Source organism: Balaenoptera ricei, chromosome 4, assembly GCF_028023285.1.
Source record: "Balaenoptera ricei isolate mBalRic1 chromosome 4, mBalRic1.hap2, whole genome shotgun sequence".
NCBI classification, from domain to species: Eukaryota; Metazoa; Chordata; class Mammalia; order Artiodactyla; family Balaenopteridae; genus Balaenoptera; species Balaenoptera ricei.
The window spans coordinates 230743-251619 of record NC_082642.1 but is presented as its reverse complement, the minus strand read 5'-3'; the positions used below and the strand labels follow the sequence as shown (position 1 = coordinate 251619).

General features: G+C 36.0%; 2 protein-coding genes across 4 annotated transcripts in view; both read left to right on the top strand.

The window, feature by feature from the left end:
* The window catches only part of MLF1 (myeloid leukemia factor 1), a 35747-nt gene extending 28931 nt beyond the window's left edge, over positions 1-6816 (top strand). Inside the window, exons 4-7 of the mRNA XM_059921833.1 lie at positions 1020-1148; positions 2959-3118; positions 4706-4844; positions 6695-6816. Coding sequence (XP_059777816.1) covers positions 1020-1148; positions 2959-3118; positions 4706-4844; positions 6695-6800 — 534 coding nt within the window. The 3' untranslated portion in view covers positions 6801-6816. The remainder of the gene's footprint in view (positions 1-1019; positions 1149-2958; positions 3119-4705; positions 4845-6694) is intronic.
* Positions 6817-11340: 4524 nt separating this feature from the next.
* Positions 11341-20877, top strand: part of GFM1 (G elongation factor mitochondrial 1) — a 43085-nt gene continuing 33548 nt past the window's right edge. Inside the window, exons 1-6 of one of the 3 annotated variants that reach the window (XM_059920036.1) lie at positions 11341-11555; positions 12868-13020; positions 13877-14009; positions 14463-14667; positions 16641-16757; positions 20220-20370. In XM_059920036.1, coding sequence (XP_059776019.1) covers positions 11451-11555; positions 12868-13020; positions 13877-14009; positions 14463-14667; positions 16641-16757; positions 20220-20370 — 864 coding nt within the window. In that variant the 5' untranslated portion in view covers positions 11341-11450. The other 2 variants (XM_059920037.1, XM_059920038.1) reach the window with 2 other exon arrangements.

Genomic DNA, 20877 nt, shown 5'->3' with positions numbered 1-20877 from the left:
TCTAACCATTGTCCACAGTGATTGAAAAATATATCTTACATCATAACAGTACTTGTGTACCGTATATATTTTACACCTGAAATAAAAGTTTCATGAGAAAATAATCATACTGTTTACAGCGTGTGCTGATATTTTCTATTTTACTTCATATTTTAAAAATCCCGGTCACAACCTATCAAAATGATTTCAGAAGCTGCAAGTTTGAAAAACAGCGTTAATTAAACTTTCAAAATGAAAAAATTCAACCTCAAAAACATTTATTCTGCTGAAGATGACTATTGTAAATGAATGTTTTATATGAATTTAGATTTTTTTATTATGTATAACTTGTCTACTTAAAAAGATTTGTGGCATCTAAGAAATTAAGTTTTAGCGTTCAAAAATAACTCTGAAAATAGAAATTTCAGGAATGATGTTTAGGTACTGGATTAGATTAATACAGTCCAAACACTTATAAACTAGTACTAATACTCTTACTTTTCTACTCGTGATATTAATCAAAATAACTTGATTCAGTATGAAGACCACCCATATTATTTTAGTCATCCAGTTTGAAATCTAAGGATCATTTCAGAATGTCCAAATCTAGGACATTATTAATGATTTTAGAAACGTAGCAGTTGGTACCCACAGAAGGTATAAAACTTCTTGGCATATGGCTAATTGGCTCAACATTGGCAAAATTGCACACAAAAGTCAACCACTGACTGTAAAAGTATTACATGCTTCAGGGCATGGCATCTATAAATTTAAGCCACAAGTCTTTGACCTCAAAGATTTGAGGATTTCTAAATGAATCACTTGTTATTTATTATTCCTTATAAGGAGAGTGTGAATTGGTATCTAAAATGCAAGGAAGTTAGGGCCTTCATGGGGGTACCATTTGGACATCATACTGATCGTATATACTATCTTTAGTAGAACTTCTAGCTAGTGTTGTTACTTTATTTGAATCCTCTGACATTAGTTCTTCGTATTTGACTGAACTCACTGGATTTACAATTTATATTTACCTCTAGGGTCACCTTTCAACGGATCCAAATGGACATTCGTTTAGTTCTTCCTCAGTTATGACTTATTCCAAAGTAGGAGATGAACCACCAAAGGTTTTCCAGGCCTCAACTCAAACCCGCAGGGCTCCAGGAGGAGTAAGTATTTTCTTGGAACTTTATAAAGTTGTGGAATCATAGATCACCTATATCAAATTTTAACTATTAAAATTTGACCTTGTACTGGTCGGGGGAAGGGATGGGGGGAGAAAACACAGGTCAGTGTGAAAAGCAATAAAACTAACTATTTATTTATTTATTTTAAGGCATTCTTTGTCTCCCCCACCTACCTCCATCCCTGCCCCAGGTGCCTTTTTTCATGTTAATATCTATGGATGTTTATTAGCTTTACATGTTGACAAAGTAAGTAGACACTATAAGAAGTCTTTGTTTCATGAAATAAATGTCTACTTTTAGTTTCTATTTGAAGTAAATGAATTTTTTAACTCATAAAATATTTCAAGTATACAGAAAGGACATAGAGAATAATATAAGTACCCCATACTCCTTCAATCCAGTTTAGTCAAATCATTAATACTTTTCTCTATTTACTTTAAGTTGTCTCTTGTTTTGCTTTCTTTTTAAGCAAAGATGTTACAGATTCAGTTAAAGCTTCCAATATACTCCTCCCTCCTCCTCCTTTTCCCTTTCTCTGTCCCCCAAAGACAACCATTTTCTTATACAGGCATACCTCGTTTTATTGGGCTTCACTTTATTGCACTTCACAGATAAATTGTGTTTTTAACAAACTAAAGGTTTGTGGCAACCCTGTGTTGTCAGATGAGAGATAGCAATTTTTAGCAATACAGTGTTTTTAAATTAAAGTATGTACATTGCTTTTTTAAACATAATGCTACTGCACACTTAATAACTACAGTATAGGATAAACATAACTTTTATATGTACTGAGAAACCAAAAAAATCATGTGACTCACTTTATTGCAATATTCCCTTCATTGCGGTGGTCCAGAACAGATCCCGCAGTATCTCTAAGGTATGCCTGTACCTGGAATTTATCATTTTCATGGATGCTTTTATAATTTTATTACTTATGTATGCTTTATATACAATACAGTGAATTATTTTACAGGTTTCTAAACTTTGTATAAATGGTTTCATACTGCATGTGTCCTCTGCAGCTTGACTTTGCTCAGTAATTGCTTCTGAGATTTATTCAAGTTGATATGTGTAGCTCTGGTTTCTTTATTTTAACTTCTATATAAATGTCTAAAGTATGAATATACCACAGTTTTTTCATCTATTTTTCTATTGATAGATATTTAGGTGTTTATAATTTTTCACCTATTCATCTTTATACCTGTCTCCTCGTGCAAAAGGGCTAGGAATGCTATTGTTGGATTGGAGGAGACCTGTGTCTTCATCCTTACCTAGAAATCACCAAGTTATTATCACACAGTGATTGAGACAATTAGCTCCCACAGACTTTGGTATGAGTTCCCATTTCTCCACTTCCTTGTTAGTACTTATAGTAAAGAAAATTTGGGTTTGCCTGTCTAACGGGTGACTTAAATGAAAATAGAATATGTAAGTCATTTCATGAGTGCAGAATAATTAGTTGCCCTTTCTTGTAGGAATGCTAGTATGTACTCCCATCTATTAATTGTCAAGGACAGTGTTGAAGGCACTAAGTTTAATATAATTAAGTTATTCTTTATTTTAATAATTATATTGGTTCTATTTGTCCTAGATATTTTAATTGTAAGCAGTTCAGGAAATATCAGAGAACTATTACCATAATTTTACTATAAGTTGGTAGTGGAACTGAGTACCCATTAGTTTTAGAGCAGTAGATTTATATTCTTACCTCTATAGGTAAACAGGTTCTGAGGAGTTTATAGTCTATATTTATTTAAATAATAACTAATTTTTATTTTCATCATTTTCACAGGTAAAGGAAACTAGGAGAGCACTGAGAGATTCTGAGAGTGGACTAGAAAAAATGGCTGTTGGTCATCACCTCCGTGACCGAGCTCATGTCATTAAAAAGTCAAAGAACAAGAAGACTGGAGATGAAGAGGTCAATCAAGAGTTCATCAATATGAATGAAAGTAAGTTATCAGAGAAAATAGCATTCTTCCTCTCAAAGTTAAAATAGCAGCTGTACCAGTAGAACTTGGTGAATATTTTTTATAGAAACATTTTATATGATGTTGTTTCAGACAGTTTATGAATTGTAAATGTAGAGAATACGTTATCAAAATAGTAATAAAATTGTGGTTTCAGTGTTTCATTGTAGATCTGTTTTTTATAGTGATTTTTGTTAATGTTGAGTATCATTTATTTTTTTGTTTTATACTTGGAAAATGGAATCTTTTGAATTGTTTTTTAGAAAGACTGTCAGTAGGAAATCGAGTTTTTATTTATTTCTGATATCAAAGAAGTACATTCGAAAAGTATAAAAAAGTATAAAGAAAATTAAAATTATTCATAACTCCAACCCAAAATAACTACTATTAATGTTTTAGTGTATTTCTTCCTAATAGTTTTATGTATTGATATATATAAACATACAATCACACATACTGTTTTTCAAAATTTGTATTTTACTATCTATATAGTTTATATTGTGCTTATTTTAATTCCCCACTATAATTGTGAACAGTCACCTATGGTGTTACTTTTCAGAAACATCCTAGATGGTTACCTAAAAGTTTTATCGTGAATTGGCCATAATTTATTTCAACTATTCTGTATTGTTGGGCACTTAGGCTTTTGTATAGATAAGATATAAATTTCTGGTGTTGTTAGATAATAAATCACATATATATCAAGCAAACCTTTCCATTTCTTAGATTTTATATTCATTCTTCAACTCATTTAAGACTTCCTAACTTTTTTCATTATAGTTTTTAAGCTGTATTCATTTCCTGTTTTTAGAAAGTATTTTGAATAAAAATGTTTTATCATAGTAAAGGGTTTAAATTATATGATTTAAAAAAAAGAAGTTCTCTTAAGGTTGGAGCTGGATAAAATTATTCTTATGCAATGAGATGGAAGCCACAACATCTTAACCCCTCTTTAATTTTAACCTTTGTAATTTGGTCATATTTAAATATATACAGAGTAGTTCACAATAATGAACATACTGAAGAAAATTTTAGTAAAGTAACACATTATTATAAAGGCAATCTGAAAGAACAAGTATTATCATTTACTTATTGTTATTATGGAATTTAGATTACCTACTTCCTAACAACATGAATTGTCAGATGAGTAACCTGTCTCAGGAAATTGAAAAAGAAGCTCGTGAGGCCAAACTGAGGGCAGGAAGCGCTAGGCACAGGAGGAGTGTCCTCCCAGTGAGAGGAGGAGCAGGATCACCATGAGATGACCCGGGAAGAAAGCCTGTTAGTGTCGCTGGGTCATGGGGTCCATTGGATAAGTAATATGATACCCAGGCAGGTGTGTGAAAAACCAGATCATCAATAACCAAATTATCAACAGGAATAGGAGAGGAACAGAGAGAAGAGGAAATATTACTCTGAGTCAAAGACCTTTTTATGTGAAGCAGTTTCCTGCTTCTACTAAAGTAGGCTGATGGAAACACCAGGCTAGAGTGAAATGCGTGGGGAGCAAGGCAATTACTGACAGCTGATACCTTAATATTTACCCCTTTATTTTGATATTTGATGTAGGTGATGCTCATGCTTTTGATGATGAGTGGCAAAATGAGGTTCTGAAGTACCAACCCAGGGGACAATGGCACAATCTAGAAAACTCTAAGATGCGAAGCATTGGTCATGAGGATTTAGGATCCCGAGAACTTAAAAGAAGGTAAAAGTTATTTCTAAACTAAACAGTGTTTTTTAAAGAGAAATTAGAAGAGAAGTTATGTAATTTTACCTCTGTTATCAGGAAGTTTTGATTAACATCCAAGTTGTTTGTATCAATAATATCTTTTGTGAAAGATGTAAAACTGGGGCTTCCCTGGTGGCGCAGTGGTTGAGAATCTGCCTGCCAATGCAGGGGACACGGGTTCGAGCCCTGGTCCGGGAAGATCCCACATGCCGCGGAGCAAATGGGCCCGTGAGCCACAATTACTGAGCGTGCGCGTCTGGAGCCTGTGCTCCGCAACAAGAGAGGCCGCGATAGTGAGAGGCCTGCGCATCGCGATGAAGAGTGGCCCCCGCTTGCCACAACTAGAGAAAGCCCTCGCACAGAAACGAAGACCCAACACAGCCATAAATAAATAAATAAATAAAATTTTTAAAAAAATGTAATAACTTTATATTATTTCCAAGTATTCCAACACAAATTTAAATTTGTATCTGAAAACCAATATTTTAGGATTATATGACTAGTACCTCACTAGCAAATTATGCTTTAGACAATGGGGCTAAAATCCTCCTAAGGTAAAGCAATATACTATAATGCAGTTATTCTTGTGAAACAGATTTTCATCTGGATAGAGTAGGAGTCATACATTTCGTACCAGGTAAAGATATTGGTGTTTAGGGATATGGTAAGGGGAGAGGAACTGTAGCTAAAAGGCTGAACAAAACTTCCCTAACAAGTCAAAATTGAGCATTTAATGGTAAAAAGATTTTTAGACCCTTGTATAATATGTAATAGTATCTGTATTAGATATCAAATATTTTGGAAGAGTTTTGCAAAAACTTTAGCCTCCTTTGGAATTACCGTTTGGAATAGCTGCAAAATATGAACGTGCTAAAACCACACTTTTATAGAGATTATAGAGATTTTGACACATTTAGTATATATTCTAGAGTTACAATTTTATTTGATACTCTGGGGGGAAAATTGCAAACACTACCTAATTCCTACTGAAAATTAGACTCGAGAGAGAGAGAGAGAGGGCTCAGCAGGCCTTAAAACAGAAATCTGTTCTAGGCTCTAAGAGAGTGGAGAATTGCTGCAGAAGGTGGAAGCCTTCCCAGAACCAGCGGTCGACAAGTGGGTACCAAGTAAATTAGAAGACTTGTGCAGAATTTCATGTGCTAGCATCTTTTATTTTAAAATACTTGTTTAGGAATTTAGAGCCCTAATGTTTTCTTTAGAAAACTTGCTCTCATATTAATTTTAGATAATATTTGTGTCACTTTGAAAAGTTTATTGATAAAAACCTAACAGTGCTAAGTTTGACTATGAAATCCAGGTCCCAGTTAGAGAAAAGCATGCTCTTTATAGATGATCTATAAATTTATGGCCTATCAGTGGCATTTTCTGTAAACCAGCACTGTCCAATAGAACTTCCTGAAATGGTTTTTTGCAATGACGAAAATGTTATGCATCTGTACTGTCCAATATGGTAGCCAGTAGCCCCATGTGGCTATTGAATCACACTTGAAATGTAAACAATGCAGCTGAGGAACTGAATTTTTAAATTTTATTTTATTTTAATTAATTTAAATGTAAATGATGTGGCTAGTGGCTACCATGTTGGACAGCATGGTTCAACGGTAAACAGTTAAATCTATCTCAGGAAAGCAGCTGTTGCTTTCTTAAATGTTAAGTGAAATAGTCTGCCATATGTTTTTCAAAGCTACTAAGGAACCTTTAAGATAAAACTCACCTTAAATTACAGTGGTCTGTATCATGTTTGTATTGATTTTTTTAATGACCATTTAAAAAATGGTATTAATGTTCACATGTATATTTCTCAGAGAGAAACTGCATCAAAGTCCAGCCATTGAACGTGGAAGAAGATCAAATGTTTTTGTGGACAAACTCAACATCAAAGGATCACCTGTGAAAATCAACAAAAAATAAATAACATTGCATTTGATTTGTTTAGTTTTGGTTGTTTGAACAGAGAAAGTAATGGTGCTGAGTAATACACCTAAGACCAATCGCTTGTTATTAAATCAATACTGTGTTCTTAGCAACTTTCTTCTGAATGTTCTTGGAAGTGCTAGCTTTATATTGTCCCTACTTTAGGAATAAAACTTTAACTTTCAATAGTGCAAGCTGTTAAACATTCTATAACACTCTTTAAAACATAACACATGCTGATTTTGCTTTCACAATTATTTTCCTATTGGCTATGTATTCCCCTATATATTCAAGATTGAATGTACAGCTGTTCTATCATATAAAATTAGTTAAAAGAATAAACTGTAAAAAAATAATCTCAATTTTTACTAACACTATAATAGAGTGATGTTAAGAAAGGTTAAAATTATTTAGCTCAAATTTTATAATGTGTTATGTAGCCAGCTAGCTTAAAGAATTTTTTTAAATAAAGCAAAACTATACTAGTACTCTTTTACAAAAAATTAGTTATTATTTTGATAAAGAACATAAAGAATAATCAAATAGTTCCTTTTCAAAGAGATTTTAAATTGTTAATATACATGAATTTTCTTATCATTTCTTTATACAGTATATTCTTTTTTTGTTCTGTGTTACATTTTCAACATTCGTCAGACTTTATATTGACCTTTCTCTTTAACATCTTAAGGTAGCATATTTCTGTTCTCCTTTCTCACAGACAGCTTAATCTATCTCCACGGTTAACATTCTAAAGTTGGAGTGTCCTTGGAGAAACTCTGCTCAGCCCTTTTGTGACATTTAGAAAAATGCATTTGGTATTCTGCAAACCTGAATGATTGATTGTCTCAAAATTTCTTAGACAGGTGAAGTGTGTTTGAGCAAGGTACTTAATAATTCAATTGTTCCCTTTTTAAGTATACTATTTAAAAATTCAGCTCTTGGGTTTTTTCATTCTAGAATGTGAGCATTAATCTGTTTTTATAGTTAGGTATGAAGTTTGTGAGAATATAAAATCTTAACTTTTAAGTTTTTGTTGTTTCAAGGGGGGAAAAAAACAGAATCGATTATCACTCTATAATCCTAATATCTTCCCTTTTAAACTTTGGAAGTAGAATTGTGTGATTGTGCTTATACTCTTCTAATTTTCTATATCATATCCTGTTAATTTTACTAGTCAGTGTTTCATGCCTTTAATTAGTCAGTAAACTAAGATGCATATGTGTCAATTCATTTTTATAATGGAAAGTAATTGAGCAAGTATTAAATATGTTAAAATTTTCCTCTTATGAATAATTTAGTGTACTAATAACATACTATTACATACTGGGAAGTTATCATAAGGCATCCGTTTGAAATAACACTTTCGCATAAATTCCCTAGATAGAGCAAAATCCCAGTAGACACTGTAATTATTCTCCTTTCGCTTAAATTATTACACTGATGTTAACTTGAATCATTATATTCAGATATGAAAACACATTTTAATAAATATTTGTGCTTAAAACAGTATAACTTCTATGCATCATATAACAGAGAATTCATAGATGCTTTTTTCATCTCAATTTGTTTACTGTAGAAATCAAATTAAAATGGAATTAAATATATATTTCCTCCTATGCCACAGTGCTTCCTGAGGGGCCACTTACAAAATATGTGACATCTGGAGATCAAATGTTAATTCTTTATGTTCACACGATGCTGAAATTAACTTTTTTTCTGAATTTATTTTTATCCTAATTCTGAAGTCAACTTAACTAGTATAAAAAAGAAGGCTCGCCATAGCTTGTAGTTCACATGTTATTTTTTCTTTATTGACAACCACTGATCTTTCTGGAACGCTGGGTCTTTGGGGAATGTAAGGATATTAACTATTTGGTGAATGTGGCCTTGACAATAAGTCCAAGTTGAAAACTTAGGCTCCTTGCTACTTTAGTGATTTTCCTGGTAACTTTCAGTCTCAGTGATGGGTTTTCATTATTTATCTTTAGGACTTCATTATCTTTTATTGTTACAGGGCAGTGGCAGGAGCACATTGGTATCAGATGGTGCCCTACGTGTGGCAATGTGATGGTGTTTGGAGGTGGGGCCTTTGGGAGGTGATTAGGTTATGAGGGTGGAGCCCTCACGAATGGGATTAATGCCTTTGTAAAAGGGACCCTAGAGAGCTCCTCCACCCTTTCTGCCTTGTGCCCACACAGTGAGAAGTTGGCTGCCTATGAACCAGGATGTGGGACACACCAGACACCGAATCTCCTGGAGCCTTGATCTTGGGCTTCCCACCTTGCAGATCTATGAGAAATAAATTTCTATTGTTTACAAGTCACCCCGTCTATGGTATTTTTGTTATAGCCGCCTGAATGGACTAAGGCAATGGTCTTAGGCTAGTCGGGCTAGGACAATTTGGAGATTCTACTGAGGTTTGACCTAGACCCTCACTGCAGTGAATCAGGACCTTCACTGAATTTATCTTTATTCTTATACATTATAAAATGACTATGAATTAACAGAATGTGTAACTGCTTTGAATGATATAATGTATGTGTATTTTGCCACTTTAAAACCTAACAGAAGTAATCTATAATGTGTACTCATATAAAAATTTAGCTAGACAGTTCTTGGCTTTTTGTCCTCTAGTTTCCTCTGTGGAGAAAACAAGTTTATTACTTTGGTTAAAAGTGGTGATTAATAAAAATAATTAAGAATATACTTGGTATAATAATTACAGAAAAATATGAATATATATATATACACACAGAGGACAATGAGTATGAATTTTTACTTCAGGAAACTTAGTTTGTTAAAGTGGTAATTTCAAAAAGTAATTTCAAAAGTAACAGATACACTTTTTTATTTAACATAATTATATATTAAAATTAAAGTAAAACCTTAATGTTATTACTATTTACATAATTATTACTTAATTTACATATTTTAAACAAATACATACACAGGCTTATAAAGACTAAATTTTTGAAAGCCTACAAATCAAAAAGTTTACTTAAAAGTATTCAACATTAATGGATTGATTCATCAAAGTAAATCCTTTACTAAAAATTAATACATGGATGATATACAAAAAATAAGTACAAAATTCATCATTGAATCTCTGGTTTTTCTTTCCTTGTATCCTGTAATTTACTCTGATTTCCATTTATTTGACCTTATTCATTTAACAAATATTTATTGAGCACCTAGCACAGCAAGGGGTACAGCAATTAACAAAACCAAATCACTGTCCTTGCGGAACTTACATTCTCATTGGGAGAGTCAGACAACAGACAGCTGTGTAAAATGTCCGGGTGTATCTAAGAAGAGCTCTGAAGGAAAATGAAGCAGTGCAGGAACATAGGGAAGAGCTTGCTGTTTTAGAAGAGTTGGTCAGGGAACACCTCACTGATAGAGGATATTTGAACAGAGAGAAGAAGGTAAGGGAAAGAGCCATGCTGGTAATCCGGAGGAGAGCACAGGCTCTGGTCATGTGAGGATCAGCAAGGAGGCCAATGTGTCCGGAGGAAAACGGGCAAGTGAAGTAGAGCTACACTGGTGTGGCTCCTCAAGCAAGACCTTGTATTGTAGGTGCTTATTCTGAAGGTTAATTTTTTTTTTTAATTTAGTTGTTTAAGGTCATTAAAAATTTCAGATTAAAAAAATTAGTTATGAAAAATTTCAAGCCTACACAAAAGTAGAGATGACAACAACAGTGAATTCACTGGTTGAGTGATTTCAGCAGAAAAATGACATGGCCAGGCTTAAAAGGATCCCTTTAGTTACTGTGCTGGGAATAGACTGAGCAGTCGCAAGGCAGAAGCAGTAAGGTCAGTTAGGCTATTACAGTAATTCCGTCGAGATAGCAGCGCTTTGAGAGGTGGAGAGAAGCTGCCGATTCTGGATCTATTTTTGAACGTAGTTCCCATAGCATATGCTGACAGACTGGACCAGCAGAGTCAAAGAGTGGTTCAAAGTGACATTTTTGGTCTGGGCAACTCGAAGAACGGAGTTTCCATTTATTGGATGAAGAAGACTGCAGAAGAAGGTTTTGGTGGAAGATCATTAGCTCCTTTTTGGACATACTAAGTTCGAGATGCCTCTAAGAGATCCAAGTGGAATCCTCAAGGATGCTGTCTTCTATGTGGACCGGACATATAATGTTTAACATCGAACAAAGATGGAACATTTTGAAAGGAGAAAAAGCACTTGTAGATCATTATTTTTCCACGTTCTTTACAGGTCATCCTATAGATTAATTATTTTTTCATATTTCTGTAGTAGCATAGATAACAATTTTGCATTTTTTTTTAACGTAAATTCTATTATAAACGTCTCTCCACTCTGCTGTATGGGGAAAACCACCACGTTTAAAGGCTGCATCTTTCTGGGAGCGTGCCAAAACCCTGATTAGCTCCGGAAAGCGACTGCACTTCCTCTTCCCCGTCGGCAGAGGGCATCCTGGCAGCGGAGGACGCTGCTCGGCTCTGAGAACCGGAAGCTTCTCCCTCTCTCTTTTTTTCTCCCCTCCCTCTCATCCTTCGCCCCTGAAGTGCTCTTCCGGCACTGGTTGCCGGCGTGCGTTTGAACGCTTCTAGTAGTGGTGCTGGTTGCTGGGCAGAGCCGGAGCTGCGGGACCTTCGCGCCTGTTCTGCGCTCGCCATGAGACTGCTGGGAACCGCCGCCGCCGCCGCCGCCGCCGCCGCGGCTGTGGAGAGCCGGCCGCTCCCGCGGGTCCCCGCCGCCCTGGGCTGGCAATGGAAGCAGGTAGTGGAGTCCGGCGGGGCGACACCGCACCACGGACTGTCCCCGGGACCTTGCGGTGTGTCCGGAGCCAGGGAGGAAGTGACACTCCTACCCTCCCTGGCACCTCCTTGCTGGCAGCTCCGAATGGGAGCTGTCGACCTCAGCGCTGAAAAGCCCCTCGGTATCTGCACAGCCGCTGGTTATTAATGAGCAGCGTCCCGGTGCGCTGGGAGGTTCGGCGGCCTCCGATTTACGGTTAAGCCTCTTATTTTTGGTATACCTTAGAGAGGAGTGAAGGTCGAGACAACGGAAAAATTAGTGTGTCCAGGGCTCGAATCCAGAGCTTCTGACTCGTTATGCCGTGCTCTTTTCACTACAGAGTGTCGTTGGCCTCTGACTGATCCCTCTTTCAGCTGACCCTGGGTTATTCGATTTGGAGCCCGACCCTCCCAGTACCTTTCTTTGGTTCTGTGTCTGCCTTTTGTGGGGGGCGCGGGGAGCGCAGAGTGGACTAGGATTAGGTAGGAGTTGAGCCTTTCCTGTTATGCAAACCTCCTTTGCTTTGCTCGCTGATATCCGTGGGATTTAATCAACCAAGTGCCGATCACCCGGATTCCATTTTACCCAGGTTTTCCAAGTTCTTCCCTTTTCCCAGAAGTGGCTGCAGTGCATTTTGGATGGGCAGTCCTATAGAGAGAAATTTATATTGTGTCCTGTGTATATTGTGTCCTGTTTCCATAAATGGAAACATCCATTCCATCACCACCAGAGTAAAATAAAGTTGTTGTTGTTGTTTTAATGTTACTAATTGTTTTGGGGTGGAAAGGAATTGGAAACCTTTTGTGGGCTGCCTTGAAGCTATTGGCACCACTGCATAGAGCATATAAGTCCTCAAACATCCTTGCTAGCTGTGAACTACAGTAAGGAGGAAGAGGAAAAAAAGTAAAATTTAGAGTAAAAACTATATTTCCTATTAAAGTAGTTGTTGGGAGCTGTTTTTCTGATTTTATCAGCCCCAGTGTATATTTTCAAACCTGTGCCATTCGGTAAAAGTATCTGTCCCCTTTTCTTTATTTAATTAATTTATTTGAATATATCTTTTCTGACTTATTTATTTTTAAGAGTATGTCTTTTCTGTCCTCTCTTGCAGCCTCTTCTTTGGTTACAGGAGTTGCAGGTTGAGACGTTCCTTCTTTTGCCTTTTCAGACAATCTCATATGACGTTTTGTGTCCATTGAGATTTCTTGGAGGAAAGATGTCCACTAAACCCTTTCTAATTGTCCACTGTTTTCTCATGAAAAATGCATTGAATTGAGCTCTCTTATTTTTTCAGGCTAATTGGAAGATTTGCCGATGGTGTTCATCAGGGGTGATTCCTAATGAAAAGATACGAAATATTGGAATCTCAGCTCACATTGATTCTGGGAAAACTACATTAACAGAACGAGTGCTTTACTACACTGGCAGAATTGCAAAAATGCATGAGGTGTTTGGTTCATGGTTGATTCCATTAGTTTGACCTTGGTTTTAATTGTTTTATAAGGATTTAAGAAACTTCACAAACCTGGAAGATTAAAAGAGTGGTAACAGTGGATCTTTAATCAGAGTCACAAAATGGATAGATCAGGTTGGCTTGAAATGTTGCTCTGAGGAATCTTTCTAGAGACCATCACTGTGGGTATCCTGAGTAGGCTGTTTTTCAAGAATGTTAAGTCAATATGATGTACCCTTAAGCAGCCATTAAAATAATGTTTACATACTTTTAAATGTTATGGAGAGATGTTTATAATGTTAAGTGGAAAAAGGGTTTAAAATGAGCTTAATAGTTAAAAAATACATATGTCAGGAAAGAATTATTTTAGAAAATCTTCAAACTCTCCTGAAGACATTACATATTATTGAGTAATTCTACTCTCCACTTAAAAATGTTACTTCAGATGAAGATCATCTCATTAAACCACAGACTTTAAAAGCTGAATTCTTCCCACCCAGACCTCAAAGTCCACACGAAACACAGCAGGGAAAAATCTCTTCTCTGCACATCTGCTCACAGACTAACACAGGGCTGGTGGGCAGGAACAGTGTAGAGGGAGCAAGGATGGCTCTAAGACCAGGTAATGCTCAGTGGTAGCAGCTGCTAAAAATGGCAATGAAAAAAGGGTTAGGGTTAATGGAGGGCAAAACCTGTAATCAATTTTCTACTCCATGAGATGATATGGTTTGACAATTAGGTTTCTCTGAAAAGTGCATCAGTTAACTATCTGTGTTCTGGTTCCATCTGTGAAGACTTCTTTCTTGGAATGCAGGGACAGAGAAATCTGAATTGCTGTGCTTGTGTTTAGGTAAAAGGTAAAGATGGAGTTGGTGCTGTCATGGATTCCATGGAACTAGAAAGACAAAGAGGAATCACTATTCAGTCAGCAGCCACCTATACCATGTGGAAAGATGTCAATATCAACATTATAGATACTCCTGGTGAGCTAAGTTCTTGGTTTTATTGCAGCTTGTTTTGGCAGTGGCATATTTAGTTCTTTCCTCCACCATGATCTAGCTCACTTTTGAGTATCAAATAATACTCAAAAGTGTGACTGTGAATTTCCTATTAGAGAAATCTAACTTGGGACCTAGAATACTTAATCTTTAAGTGGTTTCTTTGAAAAATAGTGCAAAGAAATTGTGAATAGGAAGGTTCTTGCCTTTTACATGTTGCAGCTGATTCCAAAGATGCCCATGCCCTAGTATCTTTTGAAGTGATTTTGTTGAGCCCCTAAACCTTATGTTAAGTGAACAGTATTGGTGGTTTAAGGAGTTCATATTTTAATTAGAAGACTTACGTAATGATCAGAGATAGAAGAACTTTTACTTGTACATGTTGTAAAAATTCATACTGCTTTTTAAGACCCTGACACAGTTCTCTGTCTCATTTAGGGCACGTGGACTTCACAATAGAAGTTGAAAGAGCCCTGAGGGTGCTGGATGGTGCCATCCTTGTTCTCTGTGCGGTTGGAGGGGTGCAGTGCCAGACCATGACTGTTAATCGTCAGATGAAGCGCTACAGTGTTCCATTTCTAACTTTCATTAACAAACTCGACCGAATGGGCTCCAGCCCAGCCAGGGCCCTGCAGCAAATGAGGTACTGAACCTTAGAACAGAGTGGGGGTAATGATCCGGATAACAAACCTTACATCCAGAAGGACAGTTAATTCAGTGTCATTAAGCTTTATCCCCTTAATTTTTTTTTCCTTTTTAAAATTCATCTATGTGTATGACTTATCATAGTAAATGGAACACTGAGGTCCATAGTTTGGTTTGTGATGTGATTTCATCAACTACTTTCTCTGTAAAATGGAAGAAATATGACTTAAATTTTAGGGAGGTTGAAGGTGAATTCAGAAAACCATCTGGCAATTTGTAGTGTTTTGCTGTAATTAGAGAATTTATAATCTAGGGTAGATTCTAAAAGTACTGTGCGTTTATTTAGACAAACCTAGAGGATTATCTTCAATTTTAACCTTCATTTGAGGAATTTTAATTAATGACTTAAATTAGTATGCTATATTCTCTTGCTTTTATTTGTTAACATATTTGTTAAGACAACAGCAATACTTCCTTTCTGAATCAGACATAACCCAGTGGTATTGCTATGATTTTACATTTTGCACAATACTACTTGTTTCACACAGCCTTTGAAAAGAGTCGGAGTTTCACTTTTCACCTTTTGTAGATCTGTAAATGTAGCGGTAGAGTTCCTACCCAAGATTCACATGGCAGAGCTGATGGATGTAGGCAGTAAGGTTTGTGGTAGTGGAGAGACTAAGAGTGATGTGTCTGATGACAAAAGATACCGTGTTGAGGAACTTTAACTGACAGTATTGCTGTGTGCTCTCTGATGGAAGTGACGTTTTTGAGAACATGAGAGTGAAATTTTTCTTTATTGGGCATTTGTAATACTTTCTTGGGATAACGAAACGTTTTCACTGTTTTTTTCTAATTATATTTTACTTGTGGTTGGCAATAGATGGTCTCTTTGCACCAAGTTTTTTCCTGAATTCCAGGCAGATTCTGTTTCAGCATTTATTTGACTACTTTGGTTCTTTCTTTGCACCACTCCCTTTTACCTGTTACCTCATTCTGTAGCTCCCATTAAACAGATCTTGAAACTTCTGAATCTGGCCTCTGTGTCTTAACTTTTCTACCATACTTTCTCATACTTTCTGTCTCCTTCTAATTTTTACTGGGTTATGAGAGAATTTTTGAGGTCAGTCTTCCAACTCACTAATCTGGTATTCATCTGCATCCCTTCTGTTATTTAGCCTGTTTTTTGTTCTTTTTAATCCCAGCAGTTATGTAGTTAATTTCTATAAACTTTCCCTTTTATTGTGACATCTTTATTAATAGAGGTAATTCCTTTTTAGATCTTTACATTTTATTTTCTTCTAGTAACTTTCTCCTTGGAGGTTAGTACCATTTCTTGAGCTCCCACCTCTCTTTCAAGCTATTGATTTCCTTCAGATATTTGGTGGTTCTTAGTTATCTATCCATAGTTATAGATGGATACCTAGAATCTAGAGCGTAATTAGCTAGAGCATATTTCTACTTGAGTGTAAATCCCTGCCAGTGAGTGTAATTTCTCTTCGGTGGTTGTGCCTGATTGAGCGTACAGGCTGATGATGAATGTCTGACTTTAATACCCACTCTAAGGGTTTTCCCCCTAAGGAACTTCCTTTTCAGATAGCTATACTCAGCTTCACTAGAGTCAGCTGATCCAAGAATGAGATGTGGGTACAATTATCCCACCATCCTTTAATTTCCTGGCCAACCACTCAATGACCTGTTTTCCCCTCTTCTGTGTCTGATCCAGGGTATTCTGGGGATCTGATGGGAAAATACGTATCTTACAGTTCTTTTTGTTGCCCGAATAGGGTTGAGGCTTCCTGAGCACAGTGAGTTTGGCTGTCGGTCTGTTCCCAAATGCTTTTGTATCCTCCGCTCTGACCTGCTGATCAGTTCCACAGATCTGCCATTGATTTCTTTTTATATTTATTTTGTTATTTCAAAGGGATTTGGGGAGAAAAAAAGGGGTAAACATGTATTTTTATTTTTCAGGTCTAAACTAAGTCATAATGCAGCATTTGTGCAATTACCCATTGGTTTGGAGGGTGATTTTAAAGGTATTATAGATCTTATTGAGGAACGAGCCATCTATTTTGATGGAGACTTTGGGTAAGTGTTAAAAATATACTATTCTATTAAAATCTTATATTTTAAAAAGTATCAAAGAAAGGAAAAGGATGAGTGCTTTAAATATAAACTTCTTTTTGAAATGGGGCTGGAAGAATATCCTCTAAGATGATTTTGTTTTAATACTTTTAATCCTAGTTACTTCCCATTTTGCTTAGTATTCATTCCAAGGGAGAGTATGTTACTCTTTGGGTGATATATTTATATCGCATTATGATATACACGGTGTGGTGAGAGGAGACCTTCAGCTTGGGCTAGTGATATAATATCTCTTTTTCTACTTGTTCATGCATTCATCCATGTATTCATTCATTCTGTAGACTTTTCTGGAACAGCTACTATGTTCTGGGTATTATAAAAACTGGGAAGAAAATAAGGATCATAAATATTTCGTCTACCTACTTCATGGGATTACAAAAATAAAAAGATTAATATATAAAAGAAGTTAAAACTTGTATACATGTGGTTTAGGCAATACAAAAAGCAAATTGGTAACTTTTGACATGGTTTTGGTCCGTCAACCAACTTTTGAAGAGACCTTTGCATACAAAGCATAGTAACTGCGCAGTGGTTATCAAACCACGGCATTCAGAAGAATCACCTGGAGAGCTTATTAAAACACAAATCTCTGGATTCACCTCCAGAGATTCTAATTCAGTAACTGTAGGGTGGGCCTGGAATTTGCATTTCTGGAAAGCTCCCAAGTGGTGCTGATGTTTCAGGTCTGCAGACCACAGTTTGAGTGGCACTATTCTAGACAATTTAGGGAGTCATAAATGAACCTTTGTTCTGAAGTGTGGACCCAGTAGCCTGGCAGTTCTCTCCGAAGGTCCTTTATTAGAGGTTTCCTTTTTCTGCTATGGAACTGAGATTGCTGGTCTGGCAGGTGGGTGAAAGGCATTGTGATCAGTTAACTATATAGAATTTATCCTTATCGACCGTCTTGTAGGCAGGGAAAAGATCAAGCCTATTCAGTGGACAAGGCATTTCTCTTACTTTTTGTTTGACAACTAAGTAATGACAACAAAGTTTATCTCTCACTCCTTAGAGTGTAAGGGACAAGGATTTTTACCAGGTTTATTCGCTGCTGTGTACCCAGCCCTAGAACTGTCTGGTACAAAATAGAGACTCAAAAAATATTTTTAAGTAAATGAATAAATCTGCTTCCCCAGAATTACCAGGGCACACATTTCTGTGTACTGAAGCAGAGGCTTTTAAACATTGTTGTACATCAGAACCACAGGTGGAACTTCTTAACATACCTGCCCCCTTTCCCAGCCCTAGACCACTGGGTATGTACATTTTGAAAGGAAGATTCTGATGTGAAAGACTAAGAAGCAGGGAGCTAGCCAGAATGGAAGAAATTAAGTTCTGAAGACTGTGAAGAGCATTCTTTAGGACAATAAGAATTATTTTCTGACTACTTGCAATTATTTGCAATTGGCTTCTTTTCCCTTTTTTTTTTTTTTTTTCAGGAATGTGTTTTCTGAAAAGCTTGTTATTTTTCGACATTAGATTCCATTTTTAAAGAAATACTTTTAAAATGTTAAGACTGATGTTTCTAAATATCAAATATATACATTTCTCTGTTGTGTATTTTATTTGTGACTCTTACCTATCTGGCCCCTAGAGGGACGGAGAACTGAGGTCAAGGTTGAAGAGTCTGTCATAATTAGTAACTTTTTTTTTTTTTTAACTACAGAGTGGAGTGTTCTGTGTTAAAAAATTGCTACTAATGAAAAGGAATAGTCAAGTCTCTAATCCTGCTTGTCAGAGACTGTGATATTCTTCTTTTGTTTTTTTTAAAGATTATGAAAACTACTGATACATGGAGTTGTTTTTAATAAATTTTATTTATTTATTTATTTATTTTTGGCTACATTGGGTCTTTGTTGCTGCACGTGGGCTTTCTCTAGTTGCGGCGAGCAGGGGCTACTCTTCCTTGCGGTGCGCAGGCTTCTCATTGTGGTGGCTTCTCTTGTTGTGGAGCACGGGGTCTAGGCGCGTGGGCTTCAGTAGTTGTGGCATGCAGGCTCAGTAGTTGTGGCTCGCGGGCTCTAGAGCGCAGGCTCAGTAGTTGTGGCGCACGGGCTTAGTTGCTCCACGGCATGTGGGATCTTCCTGGACCAGGGCTCGAACCCGTGTCCCCTGCATTGGCAGGCGGATTCTTAACCACTACGCCACCAGGGAAGTCCTGACTGTGATATTCTGATTAATTTGGTTAATAGAATTTTCAAGTACAGTTGACCATTGAACAATGTGGGGGTTAGAGGTGCTGATCCCCCCATGCACTTGAAAATCCAAGTATAACTTTTGACTCCCCCAAAACTTAACTACTAATAGCCTACTGTTGACTGGAAGCCTTACCAATAACACAGTTGATTGACACATATTTTGTATGTTACATGTTGTATTCTTACAATAAAGTAAGCTAGAGAAAAGAAAATGTTAAAGAAAATCATAAGGAAGAGAAAATACATTTATAGTATTGTACTGTATTTATCAATATGGAAAGTAATACCTACATTTATCAGTATGGAAGGTAATACCTACATGAGTCAAAGCACTGTAGATGTTATATGTATTACTAACACTAGATATCTAAAATGAAAAGATAAAATATGAAAAGAAATTCATATTTATATACAGGTATTACAGTTCATACATTGATAAGGAAGAAGCAGCACTATATTGCTTTAGGGTAGCCTAGTGTAATTGATGTAATGCAGTAGCCTAGTCTGTATGCTAATGAATGAGTCGTTATAGAATTTTTTATGGCATATCATATAATCATATTCATAATACAGTATTGGAAGCATTGTGACTTTTAAAAAAATATTACTTACCTGTGATGATACACAATTTCTTTAATTATGTGAGAAAGGCATACTGTATGGTGATATAATTCTTTGAAAGCAAAGTTATAAAACAGTAAGAACACTAACACATTAATTTCATATTAAATATCACTCCTACATAATGATAGGCTGTCCACTTCAATACAAGTTTTGTACACAGTGTTATACACATATATTTTTGCATGTTTATTGAAAAAAATCCGTCTATAAGTGGACCTGTGCAGTTCAAACCTGTGTTGTTCAAAGGTCAGCTGTACTCATGGGCTTTGGAGTCAGTTTAGCTTTGAATCATGGCTCATCTGTTTACTAGTAGTACAGCCTTGAGCAGTTTGCTTTGCTTGTTTAAAGTATTTTGCCCACTATTCTGAATTTTAAAGATTCACATTTTTCTTATTTGCGATTTTAATGCAAATATATCAGAGCTCTTATCTAAAAAAATATTTTGGCCATTAGTTTATCTTTTTCATTGGTGCTTATATGTTTAATTGAATATTCTTTTTTTAAATTAATCTTTATTGGAGTATAGTTGACTTACAATTTAACTGAATATTCTTAAAGTACCAAAATAAAACATTTCTACTTTTAGTCAGGTTGTTCGATATGGGGAAATTCCAGCAGAATTCAGGGCAGCGGCAGCTGACCACCGGCAGGAGCTGATTGAATGTGTTGCTAATTCAGATGAGCAACTTGGTGAGATGTTTCTGGAAGAAAAAATCCCCTCAATTTCTGATTTAAAGGCAAGTGCTCTCAAAATTAATCTTATATTAATAAGAAAAAAGAGGGTTTTTGCTTTTTTTTTTTTTTTGCAGGGAGGGGACATGGTGCTTTTATGCAGGGGTTTTATTAATGAAATCTGAGCAAAGTTGTTTAACATAATTGGTTTCTTAAAAAAATACTTGACATGACAAATTATTCTCTTTTTTTAAGTAGTGAGTTATGTAAAATGGGAAAGGAGTCATAGTTCTAGGAAAAAAGATACTTACACTGCCAACCTCTTGGACATAGTCTTATTAAGAAGAAAGAAGATAAACTAGAAATGTACCCTGTTGTACTATTTGGAAGGCTGTATAGATTTTTTTACTTGATTGTTCAGCTCTTAAAAAATAAAGAGAAGATCCCTGCCTAAAACTGGTATTCAGTTTGTAAATAGACAGTTCTCCATAGAAGGTAACAAATGGCCAAGAAGCACATGAAAAGATGCTCAGCATCACTAATCATTAGGGAAAGCAAAGCAAAACCGCAAT